Raw genomic sequence first — 22,319 nt, 5'->3', positions numbered from 1 at the left:
ATGGTTTAAATAAGATTAAATTTAGGAACCTTAGATTACTAATTAATATAAATATTAATATTAGTATATAAAAACATCTAAATTTTGTTAGAAATTGAGGTTATTTTTGTTGACTGGTATATTTTAGAAAATATGAAAAACTTATTGTCAAAAATGTACAACAAACTTGTGTTATATTTTTTGTCTAATTTTTTTTTTATTGTCAACCCTTGAGCCACAACTGGCCGGCCCATTAACCAAATTCCTACATTCGTAGGAGCCGGGACTCGATCCCGGGTGTGATAGTGCCTTATGTAATTTTATTTTATTAGGTAGTAAATATTTTTTTTAGTGGAAGTCCCTTTGGCCTAGGGTTCATTAATGCTTCTACATCAGGAAGTCTGAGGTTCAAGCCCCGGATAATGCAATTTATTATTTGTGCAGATTAATAGAGACAAATTTGCAGACGATCTCCAGTGATGCGTAATTATCACTGTTCGCCGTGATTCTACATACAACTGAAGGTGAGCATAGAGAAAGAGGTGTCCATCAAAAATATGGAGCAAGAGTGTATATAGTGAATCTAATAGGGTCAGAAGGAATTGTACATGGTAGAATCATATGCAATAATTCTCATAATTTTCAACCAATAATAAAATTCAGACGATAAAAAATAGATAATCTTATTATATAAAGTTCAATGACAAAATTTCTTATTAACGAGATCGTGACACGTGTCAAAAATATTGATAAGATGTTGACACGTGTCAAAAACAAATATAGAAAAAAATTTGATTTTTACTATTTTACTAATCTACATGAATTAGAAACAAATATTGGCCACGTTTTTTTGTTTAAATACGTCAATTAATTTGTTTTTTACTATTCTACATTAATTATTGGCCACATTTCTAGAAAAAAAAAAGTTCAAAAAATATTTACCTATCACTATAAGGAAATTGAGCATATCTCTTATTATATAAAGATGTATACTAAGTGGTATTCCATATCAAATAAAAACTTTGAGTACAGTAGAAAATCATGAACACCAAAGAGACAGTTACAAACCATGAGACATCGGAAAACTATACTAGCAAAAGAAAATGGGGTATCATGAGTGATGATCAGATTGCTATGATGGAAAAAATACTTGCAGATGAACCTCATATAAAGCTGGATTTATTTACACTTTAAATATGGGTAGACAAACTAAATCAATATGTAAGTACAATCTTATTATATAAAGTTCGATGACAAAATTACTAATTAACAAGATCGTGACACGTGTCAAATATATTGGTAAGATGTTGACACATGTCAATTTTGNAGGAAGTCTGAGGTTCAAGCCCCGGATAATGCAATTTATTATTTGTGCAGATTAATAGAGACAAATTTGCAGACGATCTCCAGTGATGCGTAATTATCACTGTTCGCCGTGATTCTACATACAACTGAAGGTGAGCATAGAGAAAGAGGTGTCCATCAAAAATATGGAGCAAGAGTGTATATAGTGAATCTAATAGGGTCAGAAGGAATTGTACATGGTAGAATCATATGCAATAATTCTCATAATTTTCAACCAATAATAAAATTCAGACGATAAAAAATAGATAATCTTATTATATAAAGTTCAATGACAAAATTTCTTATTAACGAGATCGTGACACGTGTCAAAAATATTGATAAGATGTTGACACGTGTCAAAAACAAATATAGAAAAAAATTTGATTTTTACTATTTTACTAATCTACATGAATTAGAAACAAATATTGGCCACGTTTTTTTGTTTAAATACGTCAATTAATTTGTTTTTTACTATTCTACATTAATTATTGGCCACATTTCTAGAAAAAAAAAAGTTCAAAAAATATTTACCTATCACTATAAGGAAATTGAGCATATCTCTTATTATATAAAGATGTATACTAAGTGGTATTCCATATCAAATAAAAACTTTGAGTACAGTAGAAAATCATGAACACCAAAGAGACAGTTACAAACCATGAGACATCGGAAAACTATACTAGCAAAAGAAAATGGGGTATCATGAGTGATGATCAGATTGCTATGATGGAAAAAATACTTGCAGATGAACCTCATATAAAGCTGGATTTATTTACACTTTAAATATGGGTAGACAAACTAAATCAATATGTAAGTACAATCTTATTATATAAAGTTCGATGACAAAATTACTAATTAACAAGATCGTGACACGTGTCAAATATATTGGTAAGATGTTGACACATGTCAATTTTGTTTTTTATAAACGTAGTAGGACAGCTAATTATATTTACAGAATTTTACATGTTTATATTTTAAAACATTTATTTTCCTAAATCAAAAAAGAAAACTAACAAAATCAATATATTTTCCATTGTATCCTAATTATATTATACATGGTTTCTCAATAAATTTGACATGTGTAATCAAAAATTTAATTCATTAAGCATGTATATTAATCAATAAATAATGAATAACAAAGTTAAAAAGAATAATATAAGTTATTTAACATAATTTTAGTCGGATATAAATTATATTTATCGTTGTAATATAAATTTTTATTGTAAGTAAGTACACAAAACCTTGAAGCAATAAATAAATTAAAAGAAATCAATACATGATTTGTATAAGTATAGTTTTACATGTTTTATTTTAAAGTTTTAATGCATGTAGTAATATAAGAAACCTGAAATAAAATAGAAAAATGTGTTTGTAAGAATGAATATTTGGTTAATTGATTAAAATTGACAAAAGTATTACTTATAAAAGTATGACATATAGAAGAATAATATTTAGGATATTTTTGGATTTCCAAAAATTTTGGGGATATGTTAACTGATTTTTTTACTGATTATTTTTAATATTAAATTTTAAATACTAACCAATATACATATTATCTCATATGTGCTCATATTATTTTTGTTATTAGATTTTTTAACTAATCCATGATGAAGTGAATTATGGTTTTACGATGAAATAGATAGTTAAATGTTATTACTAAACTGAATGTCTAACGATGAAATTTATTTTAGATTAAATAGATTAAAAGGTTTTCAAATATTAATATGTATTATTTTAAAAAAAATCATTCAAGAATATTAGTAAATTTTAATGTTTAAATTTATAATTTTAAGTTTTTAACACATGTATTTTTGTAATGCATATGTCAAAACATAAGATAATTTGAATACAGATTATAAATTATAGGAATAAATCTTCAGTTATTGAGAATTTCAGGTACTGAAAGTTGACGGCGAAGGAAGCAGTGTAGTGGAAGGTTGACGACGGAGGAATACTGGAAGGTTGACAGCGAAGAATCGGCGAATTAGTGAGTCTAGGGATGCTAGGGTTTTGAGTTGTACAAGTGTACCATTTTGTACCAGTTGTACGATTATTTATTAGTTGTACTAGTTGTCCTATTATCTAGTGGTTGTACCAGTTGTGCTATTTTCACTCAGTTGTACCCAGTTATCCTATTATATATCAGTTGTACCGTTGATCTTATAATATCGAAGTTGTACCATTTGTTCTAGTTATCTCGTTATATATCATTTGTACCAGTTGTTCTATTATCATCCCTATATTAGTAAAAGAGAAGTACAACTTTCTCATTGCCCGAAAATGCCCCAGTCGAAATTTATCTTAACACATATCATTAAGGTTAAATATGACTTTTAAATCTATTGAATCGGGTTAAAAATTCTAAATTACCCGATAATTATCAATTGGATATCCGGATATATATTGATGTAAAAATGGGCTATTTCGGGCCTCCTGAAATAAGCCTGCAAAATAGATTTATAATTTATGTATCGTTTTCATTGAAAACGAAATTCAAATAAAAATAATTTTACAGATATCAATCTTCCAAAATCTTACCAAACCGCGTTTTTAATTATGTCTTTCATTCCTAATTCATACTCCAATTTATTTCGAATCCTTAACTGCACCAAGAAAATTGATCATCTTTAAGAAATTGTTAAGAATATATTACGTAATTAACTACTAAGATTTTCTGCCGAAATGCTACGAATATACCATATACCATAAAATATACTATCAAATTATACCTAATGGAAACTTCCTATAAATACTATGATACTTATCGAATCGTAAACCACCATACCTTCTTCTCTTTCTCCTTTCTTTTTTCAAACCTTCTCCAATGGCTGCCGAGAACGTCCCTACCACAGATCTGCAGTCCATTAGGCCATTCAAAACAGGATGGAGAATTCATGTCAAAATCATTCATGTTTGGAAGCAAAACACTGTCTATTCCGGAGAAACCATTGAAATGGTTCTAGCTAATATTTCAGTAAGCTTACCGAACTCTTTACTAGGTTTTATTGTTATGTATTGTTAAGTGTTTTGAAGTTTAATATCTTTCCTTTTGTTAAATAGGGTACCCTCATACATGCAACTGTGAAGAAACCACAGTTTGGAAAGTTCCAGAGACTGATCAAATCGGGGCAATGGGTAATCATTGATACTTTCACAATGACTAGATCCGCTGGGAAATTCAGGGTTACGAACCATCCTTACCGTATGACGTTGATCAACATCACCTCCATGGTGCCATGTGCGTCCTTGACTAATGACATGTTCCTCCAACTGGTTGACTTTGAGAAGGTCATTGACGAAGCTGGATTGAATGAAAACATTTTGGTTGGTAAGTATCTTGGTTAAAACTTTTTGTTAGAATTAATTATAGTTATTTAATCATAACTATATATGATGTGCGAAAAATATGATTATACAGATGTCGTAGGTCAAGTTGTCAATGTCGGCGAACTTAAGATTCATCAAGTCGAAAACAAGGACAAGAAGAAAGTTGAGTTTGAGCTGAGAGACATACGGTATTATCGTGATCAATAAGTTCAGTTATTCTAATAATTATTTACTAAATTATCTTTATTCATCAACCATATAGTGATGACCGACTATCATGTACATTGTGGGGTGGTTTTGCTGAGAGAATCCTAGCTGCTTGTGAAAACAATAGACAACAGGTGGTGATTTGTCTGTTGCGCTTTGCTAAGATCAATTCTTTCAAAGGTAAAAATATCGATAGAAGTTCTACTTATTATACATTTTTAATTACTGATGTTGATGATCCTATAGAAGCAATCAGCAGAGCTATATATGGGGATTTTGCGTCTTTGCAAACGAAGAAGGATGCAAAATTTTTTCAGGAGAGAGCTATTTTAGCACCAAGAAATGATGATGTCAATACCATAAATCAAATCATGCTTGATAAATTACCAGGTTTGTTTCTTTTTGATTAGAGGTTTTGAAAGTTTTTCAAATTTACTAGATCATTTGTTTTTAAATTTAAACTTCAGAAATATTAAAACTACTTATTATTTTTGAAAACTTTTCCAGGTGAAGAAAAAAGCTTCCTGAGTTGTGATTGTATTGATCCAACTGATTTAGACTCTGCAGACAATCCGGTATTCACTCCTGACTTCTTAAATAGTATCAAAATCTCAGGATTACCAAATCATAATTTGCGCCTAAAGGTCGGGGCTCCTATTATGTTGTTGAGAAAACTAGACCCTAAAGGTGGATTATGTAATGGAACAAGACTTCAGATAACACAAATGGCTGATCATGTTTTAGAGGCGATGGTTATTACAGGAGACAGAAGTGGTGATTTAGTTTTGATTCCTCAAACATTTATCAAGCCATCTGATACCAAGCTACCTTTCAAGATGCGTCGTAGGCAATTCCCTATAGCTCTTGCTTTTGCTATGACCATCAATAAGAGTCAGGGACAATCATTGAACGAAGTTGGTCTATTTTTGCCTCGACCGGTTTTCTCACATGGGCAATTATATGTTGCTCTTTCTAGGGTGACTTCTAAGAAAGGTTTGAAAGTTCTGATTGTTGACAAGGAAGGTGAGATTCAAAGGCAGACAATGAATGTAGTGTTCAAAGAAGTATTCCAGAATTTATAAGAGGTTCGATCATGTGTTCTTTTTTTTACGAAAGATTGTTTTCTAGACTTTTTTAATTAAGTAAACCAAATAGTTTTCCATTGTTTTGCTTAAGATATTAATTTTATAAAAGGTTCCATTTTTTATATTACGTACTATATAGTAATGTAATACTATGCACACATAATCAAAAGATTGTATCCTTATTATATTATGTTCTCTATAGGAATGTAAGTCTAAAATAATTTAATGAAAATGTAAATATATTAAATCTATTATATAGTTTAACAAAAAAAATTTACCATAAAGATTTAAAACATTGAAAACTATTTAAAGCATTTTACCATAATTAAAAATTGTACTTTAATTATAATATTTTTTAACATTCGAAACATATTTACTTTTTATTTAGAAGATTTTGAAGATCATAGTATTCCCATGAATAAGCTGTATTAGTTATTTTAGAATATTCTGAACGAATATATAGAATAGAGCACAAATGAGATCTAATAAGATATATTTACAACCTAAAAACCCTAAACTTCACCACCTATATAACTTCCTTACTTCATACTTTGCCACAAAGACCACAAACTGAGCTTAGCCCAAAAAAACCTTTTCCAGTAAAAACATGACAAAGATTGGAAAGCCAAAGAATGTTACAGATCCAGTACTTGAGGCTTGGTTCGACCTAAACCGTAATTCTGAAGTTGCAAGACAACTAACTTTTGAGGAGATTCCTGAGGTTTTTACTTGGATCCCTAAAGGAAAATGCTTCGAACGAAGAAAGAGATCATTGAACACTCGAAGAACTACTTCTATTTCAAGTAAGTTTACTGGTAATTTATCCCTAAAACTTCTCTTCCGTTTTCTTAAAGGACCATTAAGTGATGAAGATCTGAGGACTTATGATGGAGTTGTATATCCATCATACAAGGAAGCATGTTTGGCAAGAGGATTAATAGAAGAATGAAGTATTTGATTTTTTATGCTGTTTTTTATTTTTTGTTTTTTTCAATTACTTTCCCTATTCCTATGTTTTGTTATCCTTTTCAAGTTTCAAATAAATGACAAAGAATAAGTTGTTATAGATTTAATCTTTATTATAAAAAACAATCAAACTAATCTTCCATTTTCAAACAACCAAAGGAACAAGAAGCATAGGAAAAGTATTCTTATTAAACAAACAAATTAGGACATACCTTCAATTTTTTCTCTGCTAAAACTTATCCTCTCTTATCAATAAGTCTTCCTCCAAAAAACGTTAATCAATCTCCTGACATTGAATCAAAAAAATACTTACACCTGGTCAGTATATTACCAATTATTCCCAGATAACATTTTCTAATTCTTTCAATTCAATACAAAGCCACAAAAAATTATTTAGAATCGTTCTTTGAGAATAACTTAAACAGTAACTAAAAACGGATAGACTAACAAAAAGTTCACAAATTGGAAAGTTCTACAAATTTTAAACAAAGATTGAAAACTTCAGAAATTAAGCTTACTGTTTATGGCTTCATGTCATTATACTCTATTGTAATAAACTGGGTTACTGGAAGTACTTCTCATTTCATTTCCTGGATTAAATTGCAAAACAAATTAATCAGTAAAGATGTAATATTCCAATAAAAAACAATTAAAAACATTTTAAGAAACAACTACTTATCTTACGAATATCATGATGTCTTTATATATATCCTTCGGTTGATAGTATAGGCTTTCACATGTACTCAAAAAAATACAGGAAACATGTCAAACAATCACATACGGTAATGATATACTATTTTTAATATTAGCAATTTTCGTTTTCAAAACTGAATTGGAGATATAGAACAGTACAGAAAGAGTTAGAACATGTAAAATCGAGGAAATTTAAAGAAAATTTATTCATAACTTTTAGCAACTTACCAATCCAATTGGTTTACATAAATCGGATCGCTAAAGCCATGGGTGAAAACTGAATCAACCGATTGATAGCACCATCATCTTCATAGACAAACCCAATTGATTCGACTAATCGGAGCTTCTCTCATTTCACAATTTTTTGTTTTCTCTTCAAGATTCGGTTGATTGCAGAAGTATTGAACTTGATTTTACTCTCTTTTCTGAAAATTTGATCGTGAGAAGATGGAGATGAAAAGATTGAACGATTCCCAATTGGAGATGAAACGATGGAAACGATGTTGATGAAAAAATGTCTCGATTCCCAATTGTTTAACAAACATACACCTTTCTCTTTAAAATAAAAGCTTAATAGAAATCCCACCGAAACCCATATCATAAATATAAAAAAAAAAAGTGTTAAACAAAGACCCAAATTTGTTGGTGGACCTATTTATAATACAACCCAATTCTTTCAATGCTTCAAAATAGAATACATTTTACAGAATTACATTTAAAATCATAAAGTAAAAGTAATTATATACACTATGGTGATTACATTGTCCAATAGATTTCGCATGTATACGATGTGTAAAATATATATATATATATATATATATATATTTATACTATTATGTACAACTTCGTATTAATAAAGACAAAACGTGTGAAATAATATTTCAGTAATCGTGTTTACACAACCACGTGTTAAGTAAAATATTCTTTCATTCTCTTAATCTCAAGAAAGTTTTGTTTAAATTAATTATTTATAAAAAAGATATGGCAAATTTGACAAACATAGACACTATAATAAACAGATACTATAACATCTTCTAAATTGTTATCCGTTTTAACAATAATAAAATATTCCCCCGCGCTGTAGCGCGGGTTGGGTCCTAGTTTAGTTGTACTAGTTGTGCTATTCATTAAGGGTAATTTGGAAAAATCGCATTTTTAATGGCATACAGATTAAGAAATGGCACGCCAGATTAACTTTTTTCAATTTATGGCATTCTAGCCTCGTCCCTGAAGCAACCCTAATTAATCTAAATTAATTGGGCCTAATTTGTTCACCAAACTAATTGAAGTCATATCTAATTAACAATATATAATTTATATGTACCAACCACAGTTTTCCCGTTAATACCTAGAGGCTAGAGGTGAACAAATTCACTTTTTTCTTTCGATACCATTAACCCATCGCTCCGATGCAGACTACAATGGAAGCTGCCGAACAATCGAAGAAACCCTCCTCCGTCGAGTCTCAGGGTAACGCCGTCGAGATTAGCCTCCAAACTGCCCTAAGCTCCGGAAACCTTGAGGCTTTCCGAAAAGCCGTCGTCAATACGCTCGAGCGGCGTTTGTTCTACAAACCTTCTTTTGAGATCTACAAAGGTGTCGCCGGACTATACGATCTCGGCGCTCCTGGCTTCCTTGTTGAACTCAACATTATTAACTTTTGGCGCAAGGTAAGAATTAAGGATCATTCTCATACATCTCTCTCTGCACAGTTCGGTAATAGAAAAGAACATGATTTGTGTTTGGTTTTGCTTTTTGTTTAAAAGTTTTTCGTACGTGAGGAGAACATGGCGGAAGTTCGTTGTGCAAGTTTGACACCGGAGGCTGTTCTCAAGGCATCTGGTCATGTGGATAAGTTCACTGATCCTATGGTTAATGATGTGATAACTGGAGAATGTCACCGTGCTGACCACTTGCTCAAGGACTATTGTGAAAAGAAACTGGAGAAAGACCACTCTGGTGAGGAAGCTGATGAGTTGAAGAATGTTCTCGCTGTTTTGGAAGATCTTTCTATTGAGGATCTTGGTAAGAAGATCAAAGAGTATGGGATCACTGCTCCGGTCACAAAGAATCCACTTTCTGATCTTTACCCGTTTAACTTGATGTTTCAAACATCCATTGGCCCAGCTGGTTTGATTCCTGGGTGAGAGTATATCTAACATTTTCATGTTATGATTAACTAGGTGTACTTTAGTTTCTTTCTTAACAAGTTACTTTCTGTGTGTGCTTCTGCTTCAGGTACATGCGTCCCGAAACTGCTCAAGGCATCTTTGTCAACTTTAAGGACTATTATTATGACAATGGAAAAAAACTTCCGTTAGCCGTGGCTCAAACTGGTCTAGTCTTTAGGAACGAGGTGTGTAGTTATCTCCATCTATAGCCTTGTTTCTTATTATCTCTGGTTTTAAATAAGTAGCATTATTACTTGCAGATATCTCCTCGTCAAGGGCTTCTTCGAACTCGTGAATTCATGCTAGCAGAAATTGAGCACTTTGTTGATCCTGACAATAAGTCACATCCTAAATTCCCTGATGTAGCAAAACTGGAAATCCTTATGTTCCCAAGGGAGGAACAAACGTCTGGCCAAGCTGCAAAAAAACTTGTCCTTGGTGAAGCTGTTGTCAAGGTAAGTTAGCTATCGCCTACTTATTTTACATTATATGCACTCTCAAAGACTTATTATACTAATGCGTGCAAGTGAAAATGTATCGGGACAGGGTACTGTGAATAGTGAAACTCTAGGATACTTCATTGGGAGAGTGTATCTTTTCCTAACCCGTCTTGGCATAGACAAGGAACGGTTGCGGTTCCGTCAGCATCTAGCAAATGAAATGGCTCACTATGCAGCAGATTGTTGGGATGCTGAAATTGAATGCTCATATGGGTGGAAAGAATGTGTTGGGATTGCAGATAGGTCTGCATACGACTTATATGCTCACTCCGTAAGAAACTTAACATTGTATCTCCGTGATAAAAAAACCCATTGGGGTATGTATTTCCTATTTAAAACTTACTCAAGTAGATGACTGTGGATATATACATTGTTGTATGGCAGGAAAAAAGTCGCGTTGCTCTTGTCGCTGAAGTGAAACTTGCTGAACTTAAAGAAGTAGAGGTATATATATGAGTTACTCAACATTTTCATATATATCTGTCTTTATAAATTGCCCTTAATATTTTCCTCTTTTATTTCAGAAAATTGTTATTACTCCTGTGAAGAGAGAATTGGGTCTCGCATTTAAGGGAGATCAAAAGAAGGTTGTTGAAGCTTTGGAGGTTAGACTGACTTGAGTCTAATATTGTTTTACTGAATAGCTTCTTTGTTTCATATTTATGGGATTATAATAAAAAGAACATGCTCCGTGTAATTAATGTTTTGTTAGGCGATGAGTGAGCAAGAAGCAATGGAGATGAAGGCAACACTGGATTCGAAAGGGGAAATGGAGTTTGAAGTCTGCACACTCGGGAGAAACGTGAGCATCAAGAAGAACATGGTGTCAATCACAAAGAAGATGACGAAAGAGCACGTGAGGGTTTTCACTCCGTCAGTGATTGAACCATCGTTTGGGATTGGTCGGATCATGTACTGTCTGTACGAGCATAAGTTTAGCACAAGGCCAAGCAAGGCAGGGGATGAACAGCTGAACGTGTACCGTTTTGATCCTCTTTTAGCTCCTTACAAGTGCATGGTTTTCCCGCTTGTTCAGAACCAACAGTTCGAGGAAGCAGCCAAGTTCATTTCCAAGGAACTCAAGTCTTTTGACATGTCACATAAGATTGACATCACTGGTACGTAGAACAAATTGAATAAACTGAAGTTATTTAAAATTTTGAAATGAAGAAAATTAAACGAGTGAAGATTTGTGTGTATGTGAAACAGGTACATCAATAGGCAAGAGATACGCCAAATCCGATGAATTTGGAGCGCCGTTTGCGATAACAGTGGACTCAGAGACATCAGTGACAATCAGAGAAAGAGATAGCAAAGACCAAGTCCGAGTCAACGTGAAGGAGGCAGCTTCCGTCGTGAGCTCAGTCGTAGAGGGAAAGATGACGTGGCAAGACGTCTGGGCAAGCTTCCCACATCACTCTTCTGCTGCTTCAGACGAGTGAGTAGCTACAAGCTAGCTCTTTAAATCACCATGGCCTAGCTATATGATGGCTTCTTTCATGTTGAAATGTGATATTATCTTCAAACAATTAACCATCCTTGCAGATATATATACTGAGGGCTAATAGGATGCTTTACCTTAAGTTTCTTTCTCTCTTTCTACTTTTCTAGCTTGAACAAGGCTTAATTAGTTGAATGTGGCCATTTTAGTGTCTTTTTCTTGTCACAAAAAATATCCATATACCAGATTATCTATAAAACAGAATTGGGTAAGTAAGTGTTTGTTTCTCAATGTGTTTCGTCCGTAGGCTTGTCAAATTTCCGTGTGACCATTTTTTGTTTCCTATACTCTTTCCGTTTTTTATTTTAAGTTGTGTCAAGGTTTTTTATATTTTCACATAAATTAAATATTTTTATTAAAAAAAAATTATTAATACATTTTATAAACAGAACAATAGAAATAACACTAGATTTTTTTTATCAAATATAATATGAGTTACATTAAAAACCCATACTGAAATTATTTGAAACAAATTTAAAGTCATAAAATGTAAACCGAAGAATTAAAAGCATGTATTTTCTCTATCCTTAATTGTTGTTTTGACATACAGAAAAATACTTTTGGGTTAATTGAAGTCTCAAGGAACTGATTTAGGGTGAACTCGTTTTCGTTAGTATTACTATTATACAACCTCGAGTCAACAATTTCTGCATTTCCCACGTGACCAACAAACAAAGTGAAGACATTTATTTAAAATGCAAATTAAAACATAAGTTAGCAATTTTGTTGACCGATAATGAAATCATTTTCAGAATACTCGAACCACATGATATAATACCAAGTTTTCGAAGAGCACGAAATGTAAAATTAACATATATAGAGATTAGAGACGTTCACAAAGTTTTAACTCTTACAAGAATCAAACTCCAAATAATTAGTAGGCAATCAGCAGTGAAATACATATATACACATGAATTTGAAGATATATATTAATAAATATTAGAACACCTAATAAATAATATACTCTTCTATATATGTAATCATAAAGCTTCGATTATATAGTACGTGCCCTCTCTCAAGATTCGTGCTTCAAGAGCATTGAAGGAACAATGTCCTGAAGAAGACCATAGTCAACACCTGGTTGATGGTTATTATTATTGTAACTATTGATCACATGACCTTGTTCGTACGACATAGAAACCACTCGTTGATAATTGGCCGGAGGATGCTTTGCCATGAGAAACTCTTGATGGTGACGAGGGAAGCTATGGAGGAAATTGCTTCCACCACCACGGTGGCCTAATAGATGTTCAGCGGTCACGGTTCCTCTCAACGTCGATGGGATTGGATGGTTGTGTTTTCCTTCGTATGTTGTAATTACGATCGATGGATCATGGAACGATCTCTCTACACGTTTCTTCACGTTGCACTTTTGTGTTGTGCACCTATAGTAGCTCCTGACAACGGATACATAAACTCTTAAATAGATATTATGATAATATATACTTTTTTTGTAACCATTATGATATATATACTCTTAACTTGTAATAATTGCATGTGGACACGTAAATAAATGTGTGGGTTTGAATAGGGTGTGGTGAAGAAGTAAACCTTGCTTAGCAAAAAAAAAAGAAGTAAACCTTGGATAAGGGCTGTTCTTGACGGCCTTTTGTCCATATTTTCTCCATCTATAACCATCTTCAAGATGATCAATCTCGCTTTTGGTCATAAATGCAACCCTAGCTTCTCTCTCTTTCTTCTCTCCTTTCTTTTTACCTTGTTTTGTCCTGACCATATTCCACCAAAAGCCTATTAATCTCTAGGGTTTTAACGTTCTAAAACCTTTAATTGCTTTGTCTACATATTTTCATAAGCTTGATCACATTATATCGTCTATAGTTGGTTCAGAATTGTTAAAGGTCGAAAAAAAACTCACACTTGCTTGGAACTTTCACCAACACCATGTTGGTCGCCTTCGATGTCCTCCATTCGGTCACTCTTAGTTTCGTTGGGGTTCTCTTTAGGATCGGCTTCATTGGAGGAAGATGAGACCACCGGAGAATTCGAATTGAGATTTAGATAAGGGTTGTTTACTATGGGGCCCGTATTGGATGGTGAAACCGGTTGAAAAAGGGAACTATAAGGTGGGAATTTGAAGACCTTCTCGAGTGAGTTATAATCCATTACTAATGAGCTTTGTAAGCAATCAGTTAAACTCATGAAGGATACTTCTTCTGAAGATGTGTTCTTGTGCTCAACATGATCATCCATCGAAGAAGGGGAGAAGGATAAAGAAAAGGAAGAGATTTGGTTCTTCAAACTTAGGTGTTAGGTTCTATGTGGACTTTGGCCTTTGGGTGATCAAGTCATATAAATACAAGTCCATTACTTTATTACTTCGATGGTCTTTAGTTCTGAATATTCAATAGTTAAGGTCTTAAATATATATATTTTGGCGATAGTATATGGAGAACATATATACATATATACATATATATATATATATATATATATATATATATTTATATGACTAGTCAATGAAGTTTAATCCCATATTTCCAATTGATTATATAAATAAACATAGAGTAACTAAGCTTACGTTTACAAAAAAGAAAGTAGCTAATGTTTTTTAAGTATAAAATGTCATCAAAATTTTTTTTCTTTGGAATGAATATAAAATTTTATTCATCAAAAAAACCTTCTCTTTACAACAAGTGTAACGTTTTCAAAATTACATGTCTTTACTTTATGACATCGAATTTATAACATATCATTTCAAGATAAATATTCTCTTTAGTTCACTCTATTTAAACCAATCAATTAAAACTCGAGTTTAGCTATATTGACCAATCTAATACCCGCAGCAATTTTTCTTAAAGTAATCAAAATACTTTCTCCAACAGAAATATTATCAAATATTGTATGCAATTTGAATTCATATATAGTCTCTCTAAAATGTGAAAAAGAAAATAATTTGAAAGAATTCAAGTTGGAGATATTGGAAAGTTCAAAAGGTCATCATCTTTCAAGACTTTAGTGGGTATAACATTGCTAAAATATCTTTATGTATGTGAAAAAGAGAGGTTTGAAAAATTCAACTTAAAATTAGTCAGCTAGAGAGCTATCTAACAAAAAGTGGTTTCTATAAAGGAAACATTTAACTATATTTTTCTCTCTAATCTTATCTACCACACTGCTTTAATTTGGCTTCTTCTTTATTTGTTTTTTTTTGGTTTGTAACTTCATGATATAGCTAATCGATCAAATGAATTAATCTACGATTTTTTTTTTTGTAAAATGGATAGAGTACAAAAATCACACGCACGTACATGTATTAGATAATCTATATATAATAGCGAATAAATGTCACTAAAGGTTGTGTTTATTCAATCATACCTTTTAGATAATTTTCCCAAAAAATCAGTAGAAATTTGAAATTATATGTTTTACAAAAGTTTGCGATTGTTTATTGTAACTGTTTTTTGTAAAGTTGCAACTGTTCATTGTAGAGTTGTGTCTATTCGAATATTCATATCTTTTGAAATCTGTATATATTTGTCTGTTTGAACTGTTTTCATTTTTTTGCCATGACACAAAATGATATAAAATTTCAATTTCAACGGTTTTTACAGCTCTCTAAATTATTCTCTTGCAATCATTCTTTTAAAAGTAAAGAAATTCCTCCAATTCTTAATTTAACAAAAGATTTTTGGAAAGATGAATCTAATTTACAACTTTTAGTAAATTTTATATAAATTTTTTTAATGAAAATATCTATATATAATAACAATTCGTATAAATTCCACCAAAAGTTGTGTTTTTCCAGTTGTACATTTTGGATAATTTTCTAAAATATCTGTAGAAAATTTAAATTGTGTGTTTTACAAAAAGTTGTGATTCTTCATTTTAACGGTTTTTTGTAAAGTTGCAACTGTTCATTGTAAAGTTGTGTCTATTCGAATATTCCTACCTTTTGAAATATATATATATTTGTCTGTTTGAACTGTTTTCATTTTTTTGCCATGACATAAAATAATATAAAATTTCAATCTCAAAGGTTTTTACAGCTCTCTAAATTATTTACTAGCATTTATTGTTTTAAAAGTAAAGAGATTCCTCCAATTCTTGATTTAACAAAAGATTTTTGAAATGATGAATCTAATTTACAACTTTTAGTTAATTTTATATATAAAAATTTAATGAAAATACCTAGAGTCTTTTTCCAAGAGTTAGAAGGATTATATAGTGAGGTTTTGGATTTGACTTTTGAATATGGTAATAAAGATGTCTTTTATTTAAAAGCAGTTTATATGAGTTTGTAGGTATAATCAAGTGCAAGCACAACAGTTGCGATTTTTTGTAGTACATTTTCGTAAAAAAATCATTTTTTTTTAAATTCAAACGGTTGTATCTGTTCATTGTAGAGTTGTGTCTTTTCGTTATATTTTATTTATATTTTTCATCACAACTTTTCATTTTAATAGGTGTGTCTATTTAAATAATCATGCTTTTTGAACTCTCTTTATAAATGTCTCTTCATCACTAACTAACAAGTTCGTTAAAACAGATTTTCCATTTTATGTTGTATCTAAATAATTGAATATTAATAACTAATATTCAACGTTATTCTATCATCTAACTAAATTTTTAGAAATGATTATAGCAATATAGAAATTTTATACAACTTAATATAGAATTTACAGTTACGTCTGTTTATCATAACTTTTCGTTAAAAAATATTTTAATATTTAAAAATAATAATAACAATCTGAATAAATGAGAACTGTTTTTTTGTAGTACTTTTTGTAAAAAAATTGGTTTTATGTTTTTTTAAAAAACTCAAAGAGTTGTATTTGTTCATTGTAGAGTTGTGTCTCTTCACTATATTTTATTCATATTTTTTCATCCCAACTTTTCGTTCTAATAGGTGTGTTGATTTAAACAGTCATATCTTTTGAACTCTCTATATATTTGTCTCTTCATCAATAACTAACAAATCATTGTTCGTTGAAACAAAAGTTTCGTTTTATGTTGAATCTAAATAATTTGAATATTAATGTCTAATATTCAATGTTATTCTATAATTTAACTAAAATTTTAGAAATGATTATAGTAATATAGAAATTTAATAAAACTTAATCTAGAATTTACAGTTACGTCTATTTATCGAAACTTTTCGATAAAAAATATTTTAATATTTAAAATTTATTTTATTTTGTTTTTAAAAGTTGTATATTTTAATTTTAATTTTTCGTTGACACATTTTCACTCATTAGTAAATATATTTTTAATTATAGTTATTTAATAGAAAATTACATATACTCATTACAACCATTAGTTCAATATTCTCAGTTAGTATCACTTTGTCATAATGATTTTTTAATTGTATCTCTTTACCATAATTCTTCATAAAAAAAACTATTCATAATACTTTAAACAATATGTTTTACAAAATTGCATCTATTCTACATAATTTCTTATAAGTTTTCATTTTGATGATTGTGTTTTTAGTAGCAGTTTATGTATTCAAACTATTCTGTTACATTTAAATAATTTCATAATATATAATTTTAAATTTTAAATTTTTTTTTTTTTTCTAAAAATATTTTCTGAAACCTAGTCGTAATAATAATAGCAATGAAACTTTTGATATCTTATTTGTTTTTTTTTTGTCTTGTAAACATACATTTGGTTTGCGGCGATGAATAGTTTTTTCTTAAAAGTATGTACGTTATTAGAATTCACTATTAATATGGTTTTGACTTAACATAAAAGTAAAATAGAAAACTCGCGTTTGACAGACATAGGTACATCCTCTTAACGTAGTAGACATGATCATCATCACCATATGGTGTTTTGTATAACAAATTTAAATAGCCATCATGTCCTTTAGTAACAATCGATTGGACATTATCAGAAATTGTGGTCTATGCAAATGCATTATATATTTAAAAAGTATACTTACGTAAAAGTCCTACTGATGGATATTAAAAATAAAGATAAAATAGAAGTTAAATGTATAAAGCAATGTAGACATTATACATCTACTTCCAACATCTTTGCACTCGTCAAAAGCAAACTTTCTTGGTGAATTATAACGAATCATATATTAATTATGCATAAACACACAAAACGAGTGAATATTTAACCCAAAAAATACAAAAGTCTCCACTAATTTACCCTCTCCCTAGAACACTTAATTTTTATATAACCTTTTTCGTTTTTTTTTTTCACTACAAAGAACCTCCATAAAAAAGAAGCTAACTAATCTCTTTCATGTTTAAATAAGGGCTTTAGTTAGATATATACTCCTTGCTTTGGAGCTACATTATTGTTGTTGATTCAAAGTCAACGATGACCGCTTGCTTTATGAACATTCAACGTCCTTCAAAGCAATAAGTTCACACTTTCCTTAGCTTTATAAATTACTTCAATAAGATAAGTCTTAAAAGATTTAGTCCAATCCTGATATAGCAGAAAAAAAATCTGATCATATATAGCATTGAAAGAAAAACATAGAGAAACGAAATATATATATATATATATATATATAATGATCATACTGACCAATATATATATTATAGCAACTAATATTCGTATATATTCAAATGATTGGATCTTACCAGTATTTGGAATTCAGAAAACATAAATATACTGACCATATGATTGCATTAGTAATGTTTGAAAAACATACTTCATCCGTTTCAAAATATAGGATGTTTTAGTTAAAACACACATATTACGAAAAAGTTACTTTTAAACAATTTAACTAATCAGAGATAAGACTACATAATATAAAATATAGATTTAAGCTAAAAGTTGCATAGAAAATTGGAAACATCATATATTATGAAACAAAAATACTTGTCTAAACATGCCTATATTATGAAACAGAGGAGTACTAAAAGTTAATGAAGACGTGGAGACAAATGGCAGAGTATTTATTAGGGTCAGCAAAGTCGTCCGCCATTGGTCATGTGTGTGTTCTTCTTTTCCCTTTATGTTAAATGATGAGCGAAGCCCTATGTCATTTTATATAATTGGGATCCATGCATGGTTTCTTATTAATCACCGCTCGATACTATTTTTGTCACGAATTTGTGTTCGTTTAATTAAAATGATATTAGTTACTTTAAAATTCTATAATTACCGCTTGAAATTCACGATGTGAGAGTTGGTCGAACCTACTAATTTGTGTGTGTTATATTTTGCAGTACAACTAAGTAAATAACCTTTAAAGGCTTAAACCAAAAAAAGAACATATTCTTTACCAAAAGTGTTCAGGTGGGAATAGGTTCAACTTCTTGGATATTAACCAAAAAAAGCTTCATTCACTCGCTTTTTTTTTTTGTTATCGGAGTTAAACAATGCTAAAGCACTAATAGCATTTCTAATTATATTTTGTCGATTACTTATTTATGATAAACCAAGAAAAGTTTTACAATAATACACCTAAAGTCTAGGTGTTTGATAAGTCAATTAGACGTTTGAGTTTTTTAGTTATTATAAAATAAATAGAAATTCTTTCTAGAAAACTTTGGATAATTAAAAACTCCATAATAGATTATTATCATATAAAATTTTTAAAATAGTATGAGATTAATTGATAGGTAAAGTTCGGAGACACTTGTACAAGTAAAAGGGTGCATGGTTGTCGCTTTCTCTTAAAAATTTCACCTACAAATTACTGCTTATATTACCCTATAAATTTAAACTCTATACTGTAATCATAAAGAACTTAAACGAATTTTATTAATCTAAAATCATATTATATCTGAATTGTTTTCTAGATAAACATGTGCATTTTACTATTTTTAGTTACATAAATAACTAATTAATCTATTACAACACATCACCAAGCGGTAGAGGATGATTTTGCACGTCGCCCTGGAGTGATATCCCTACTATAGGAGCTGCCAACCTTCGCTGTAATCTTTCCCCTCTCCATGCCAAGATTGAGGTCTTTATCTAGGCTATGCGTTGCATGATTAGGACAGATAACCAATCTGTCGTCTTTCTCACCGACTGCTCCGACTTAGTGAAGATGGTGTCTTTGCCTTCTGAGTGGCCAGCTTTTATGCCTTATCTGGAGGACATACAGGCGGATAAAGAGGAGTCTACGTCCCTCAATCTCAGAATGGTAAAACGAATAATCTTGCGCGACAAGTTTGCACAGTTCCGCACTTAATTACCTAAGTAAACATTGTTCCTTCGTATTGGCTTGTTTGATCCAATCTTGTTCTCTTGTTGTCAGAAAAAAAAAAACACATCACCAAGATTTCTGATAGGTTGAATGATCAATTCCTTACCATAAATTAAATACATTTTCACATTCAATCATCTATGTATGTCGTGTGATACCTTTAGTTTTAATAAAGCTCTATCGACTCATCCAACCTATACAGTTTCAGTTTCAATTATATAACTAAAAATGAAAGTATAAACTTTGAACTAAGTCATGTCAGTTTGACAAGAAAAGAAAAGACAAAAGAACCACTCATGTCAATTCTTCTTAGTTGAGTGTGAGTGTGACACTAAAATTATGAATGTTTCGACGATCAGAGCAGGTATTGTGTTTGGTAATATGTATTGTTATTGGTAATGGCAATCTTTCAATTTATGAGTTAACATAAAAGTTAAAATATCTAGTTGTTTGATAGGTCTGTCATCACTAAGTATTTTTGGTTTTTTGCTTATCCTTAATTTCGTCAAAACAATGAGAAAAAACAATTACAGTGATGTCCTTACCGTTCAGGAACATACGTTTCTCCTTCTAATTAACCATCGACTGTCCTAAAAATTCGAAATTGTTGATTGATTTTGAATTGTTTATATATGATCTAAAAAATATATATATATATATATATATATATATATATATATATATTTTTAAATAGCATTATCAACAAACGGGTAGTGTTACATTCATTTATGCTATATTTTTGTATGAGATACATATGAATATCACAAAGGCCAAAGAGAAGCCGACAAAAATAAAAAATGAAGTAATAGGAAATTTAAATAAGAAATCAATGAGTGTAGAATTCATAAGTCAAAAGTCAACGTTTAGGCTTAATTGAATTCGTAATATAAAGTTTCAATATCCACTCCACTAATGTCGTTTTCTAATCACTTAGATGAACAATTTTTATTAATCGGATAATTGTACGGACCGTAACACACTTTACATAAAATGTTGTTTAATTGTCTTTTTTTTTTTTTTAATTACGTTTTTCAAAATAGGCACGTCTTCATCATTGCAGAACTGCGTCATATAACTGATATAAGTCTACGACAACGCGAAAAGATGGTTTAGCGAATGGTTAAATTTTTTCATTTAAACAATTCATTGATTCTCGAAGAAAATCATTTCAAAAATATAAACTTTTTGAAGAGGAGATATATACATCACGACGACGTCGCCTTTTTCTCTACGATTCTATGAAGGAACAACAACTTTTGAGTGTCAAAGCAGTCTTTTTTTTTTTTTTTGGAGTGGTAAATAAATAGTAAAGTAGATGTGTCTACATAATTAATTTCTTCATTTGTTTTGAGTGACCAAGTCTTACATTTGCATTCATCTACGTTGGTTACAATAATGTCCCCTTTCTTTAATTATTTGAAGTAACAGCTAACTACTTTGAGTGTCAAAGCTAACTACTAAGAGCATTTTATATTTCTCACTGTATTTTGAAAATCAAAACTAACATTTCTCTTTGTACTCAATGTACAACAGGGCTTAAACTAAGGCGTTACTTATAATGCTGAAGTAGGCTACAATCAATCCTTCACTACCACTAGAAGTTGAAATTAGAGCATGAACTATTATCCACAAAATAACTTGAGCAAATCAAGAATTAGTAGCAATAACATCAAAAATATGCGAAGTAGAAAATAGAACAGAATCGTTTTTCTTTCTAATAATATTCAAATCATAGCAGGCAATGCGAGAAGAGAGCATCATAAGATGAAGATAGTTCACAGACGAAATGCCAAAGAAAAAAAATGCAGAGTTTCAGTTTTACTTTAATCTCATCCCAAGCATCTAGAAGAAAATCATTAAAGATTCACTCACAATAAACATATTTAACAGTAGCTTTTAAGTAGTGAACGCACACTCGACAGTGAGATCCCCCATAGATGTTCAGAGTACAGCATAATATTCTTCTTCCTAATCGTCATCCACCCCACGGCGCCTATGGATCTGTTAACACATCCGAGATAAACTTAAAACTCAATGACATTGATGGTTAAGGCAAGACCTGGTTTTGTGTGTTTTGAGGATTGTGTAGACTGTACCGTGACTTTCGTTTGTTTGGCAGTTTGGCTGTTTATTTGTTCCAACAGTGTTATAAGCCGTTCCTCAGAAACCTGTAAAGCAAACAGAGTATTTCAATAACTCTTAGTAGATGCATAACACTCATGCAGACTCAGTGACACTTGGATAAAACCAGATGATACCTAAGAATTATGAAATACGAAATGGAAAAGCGTCTGGATCTTTACCTTTTCAACAATCTGTCCCATTTGAGCAGCCCTCAAAATAACATCCTCTACACCTCTAGCTTTCTCAGGTTTTACCAGGGCAATTCGAGCAACTATAGAG

General features: G+C 30.8%; 3 protein-coding genes and 1 long non-coding RNA gene across 7 annotated transcripts in view; 1 reads left to right on the top strand and 3 right to left on the bottom strand.

The window, feature by feature from the left end:
* On the bottom strand, positions 4,132 to 8,198 carry LOC104757328. 4 transcript variants are annotated; one of them, XR_762407.2, is made up of 5 exons: positions 7,830 to 8,198; positions 7,427 to 7,650; positions 7,121 to 7,194; positions 4,525 to 4,624; positions 4,132 to 4,177 (listed from the first exon to the last, which is right to left on the bottom strand). It is a non-coding gene; the product is annotated as an uncharacterized LOC104757328 (long non-coding RNA). The 4 variants fall into 4 exon arrangements; XR_762405.2 differs by having other exon boundaries at positions 4,132 to 4,166; XR_762406.2 differs by having other exon boundaries at positions 4,132 to 4,166; positions 7,427 to 7,638.
* On the top strand, positions 8,972 to 11,989 carry LOC104757326 (glycine--tRNA ligase, mitochondrial 1-like). Its single transcript, XM_010480060.2, has 9 exons — positions 8,972 to 9,271; positions 9,368 to 9,744; positions 9,840 to 9,957; positions 10,033 to 10,227; positions 10,319 to 10,543; positions 10,657 to 10,716; positions 10,797 to 10,877; positions 10,985 to 11,390; positions 11,482 to 11,989. Exons 1-9 carry the CDS (start codon positions 9,011 to 9,013, stop codon positions 11,712 to 11,714), a joined length of 1,956 nt encoding a protein of 651 aa, XP_010478362.1. The 5' UTR covers positions 8,972 to 9,010; the 3' UTR covers positions 11,715 to 11,989.
* Positions 12,574 to 14,072, bottom strand: LOC104757325 (probable WRKY transcription factor 71). Its single transcript, XM_010480059.1, has 3 exons — positions 13,650 to 14,072; positions 13,354 to 13,500; positions 12,574 to 13,170 (listed from the first exon to the last, which is right to left on the bottom strand). The coding sequence occupies exons 1-3, from the start codon at positions 13,982 to 13,984 to the stop codon at positions 12,789 to 12,791; spliced, it is 864 nt and encodes a 287-aa protein (XP_010478361.1). The 5' UTR covers positions 13,985 to 14,072; the 3' UTR covers positions 12,574 to 12,788.
* LOC104757324 (DNA-binding protein DDB_G0278111) overlaps positions 21,602 to 22,319 on the bottom strand; it is a 2,016-nt gene continuing 1,298 nt past the window's right edge. The window contains exons 5-7 of the mRNA XM_010480058.2: positions 22,220 to 22,311; positions 22,013 to 22,084; positions 21,602 to 21,917 (exon numbers count right to left, since the gene is read on the bottom strand). Of these exons, the coding sequence (XP_010478360.1) occupies positions 21,885 to 21,917; positions 22,013 to 22,084; positions 22,220 to 22,311 (197 nt within the window). The 3' untranslated portion in view covers positions 21,602 to 21,884. The remainder of the gene's footprint in view (positions 21,918 to 22,012; positions 22,085 to 22,219; positions 22,312 to 22,319) is intronic.

This window comes from Camelina sativa, chromosome 17, assembly GCF_000633955.1.
Source record: "Camelina sativa cultivar DH55 chromosome 17, Cs, whole genome shotgun sequence".
In the NCBI taxonomy this organism is placed as follows: Eukaryota; Viridiplantae; Streptophyta; class Magnoliopsida; order Brassicales; family Brassicaceae; genus Camelina; species Camelina sativa.
Note: the sequence above shows the minus strand (reverse complement) of the source record. Positions and strands in the feature narration are given on the sequence as shown.

Bases quoted from the DNA above. Each gene is read 5' to 3' on its own strand.
- LOC104757325 (XM_010480059.1), bottom strand. From the start codon at position 13,984: ATGGATGATCATGTTGAGCACAAGAACACATCTTCAGAAGAAGTATCC. The intron at 13,501-13,649 runs GTGAGTTTTTTT...GAATATGGTCAG, and splicing joins GGTGAAAGTTCCAAGCAAGT to GACAAAACAAGGTAAAAAGA. The intron at 13,171-13,353 runs GTTTACTTCTTT...ATCCGTTGTCAG, and splicing joins AAGAACAGCCCTTATCCAAG to GAGCTACTATAGGTGCACAA.
- LOC104757326 (XM_010480060.2), top strand. From the start codon at position 9,011: ATGCAGACTACAATGGAAGCTGCCGAACAATCGAAGAAACCCTCCTCC. The intron at 9,958-10,032 runs GTGTGTAGTTAT...TATTACTTGCAG, and splicing joins GTCTAGTCTTTAGGAACGAG to ATATCTCCTCGTCAAGGGCT. The intron at 11,391-11,481 runs GTACGTAGAACA...TATGTGAAACAG, and splicing joins ACATAAGATTGACATCACTG to GTACATCAATAGGCAAGAGA.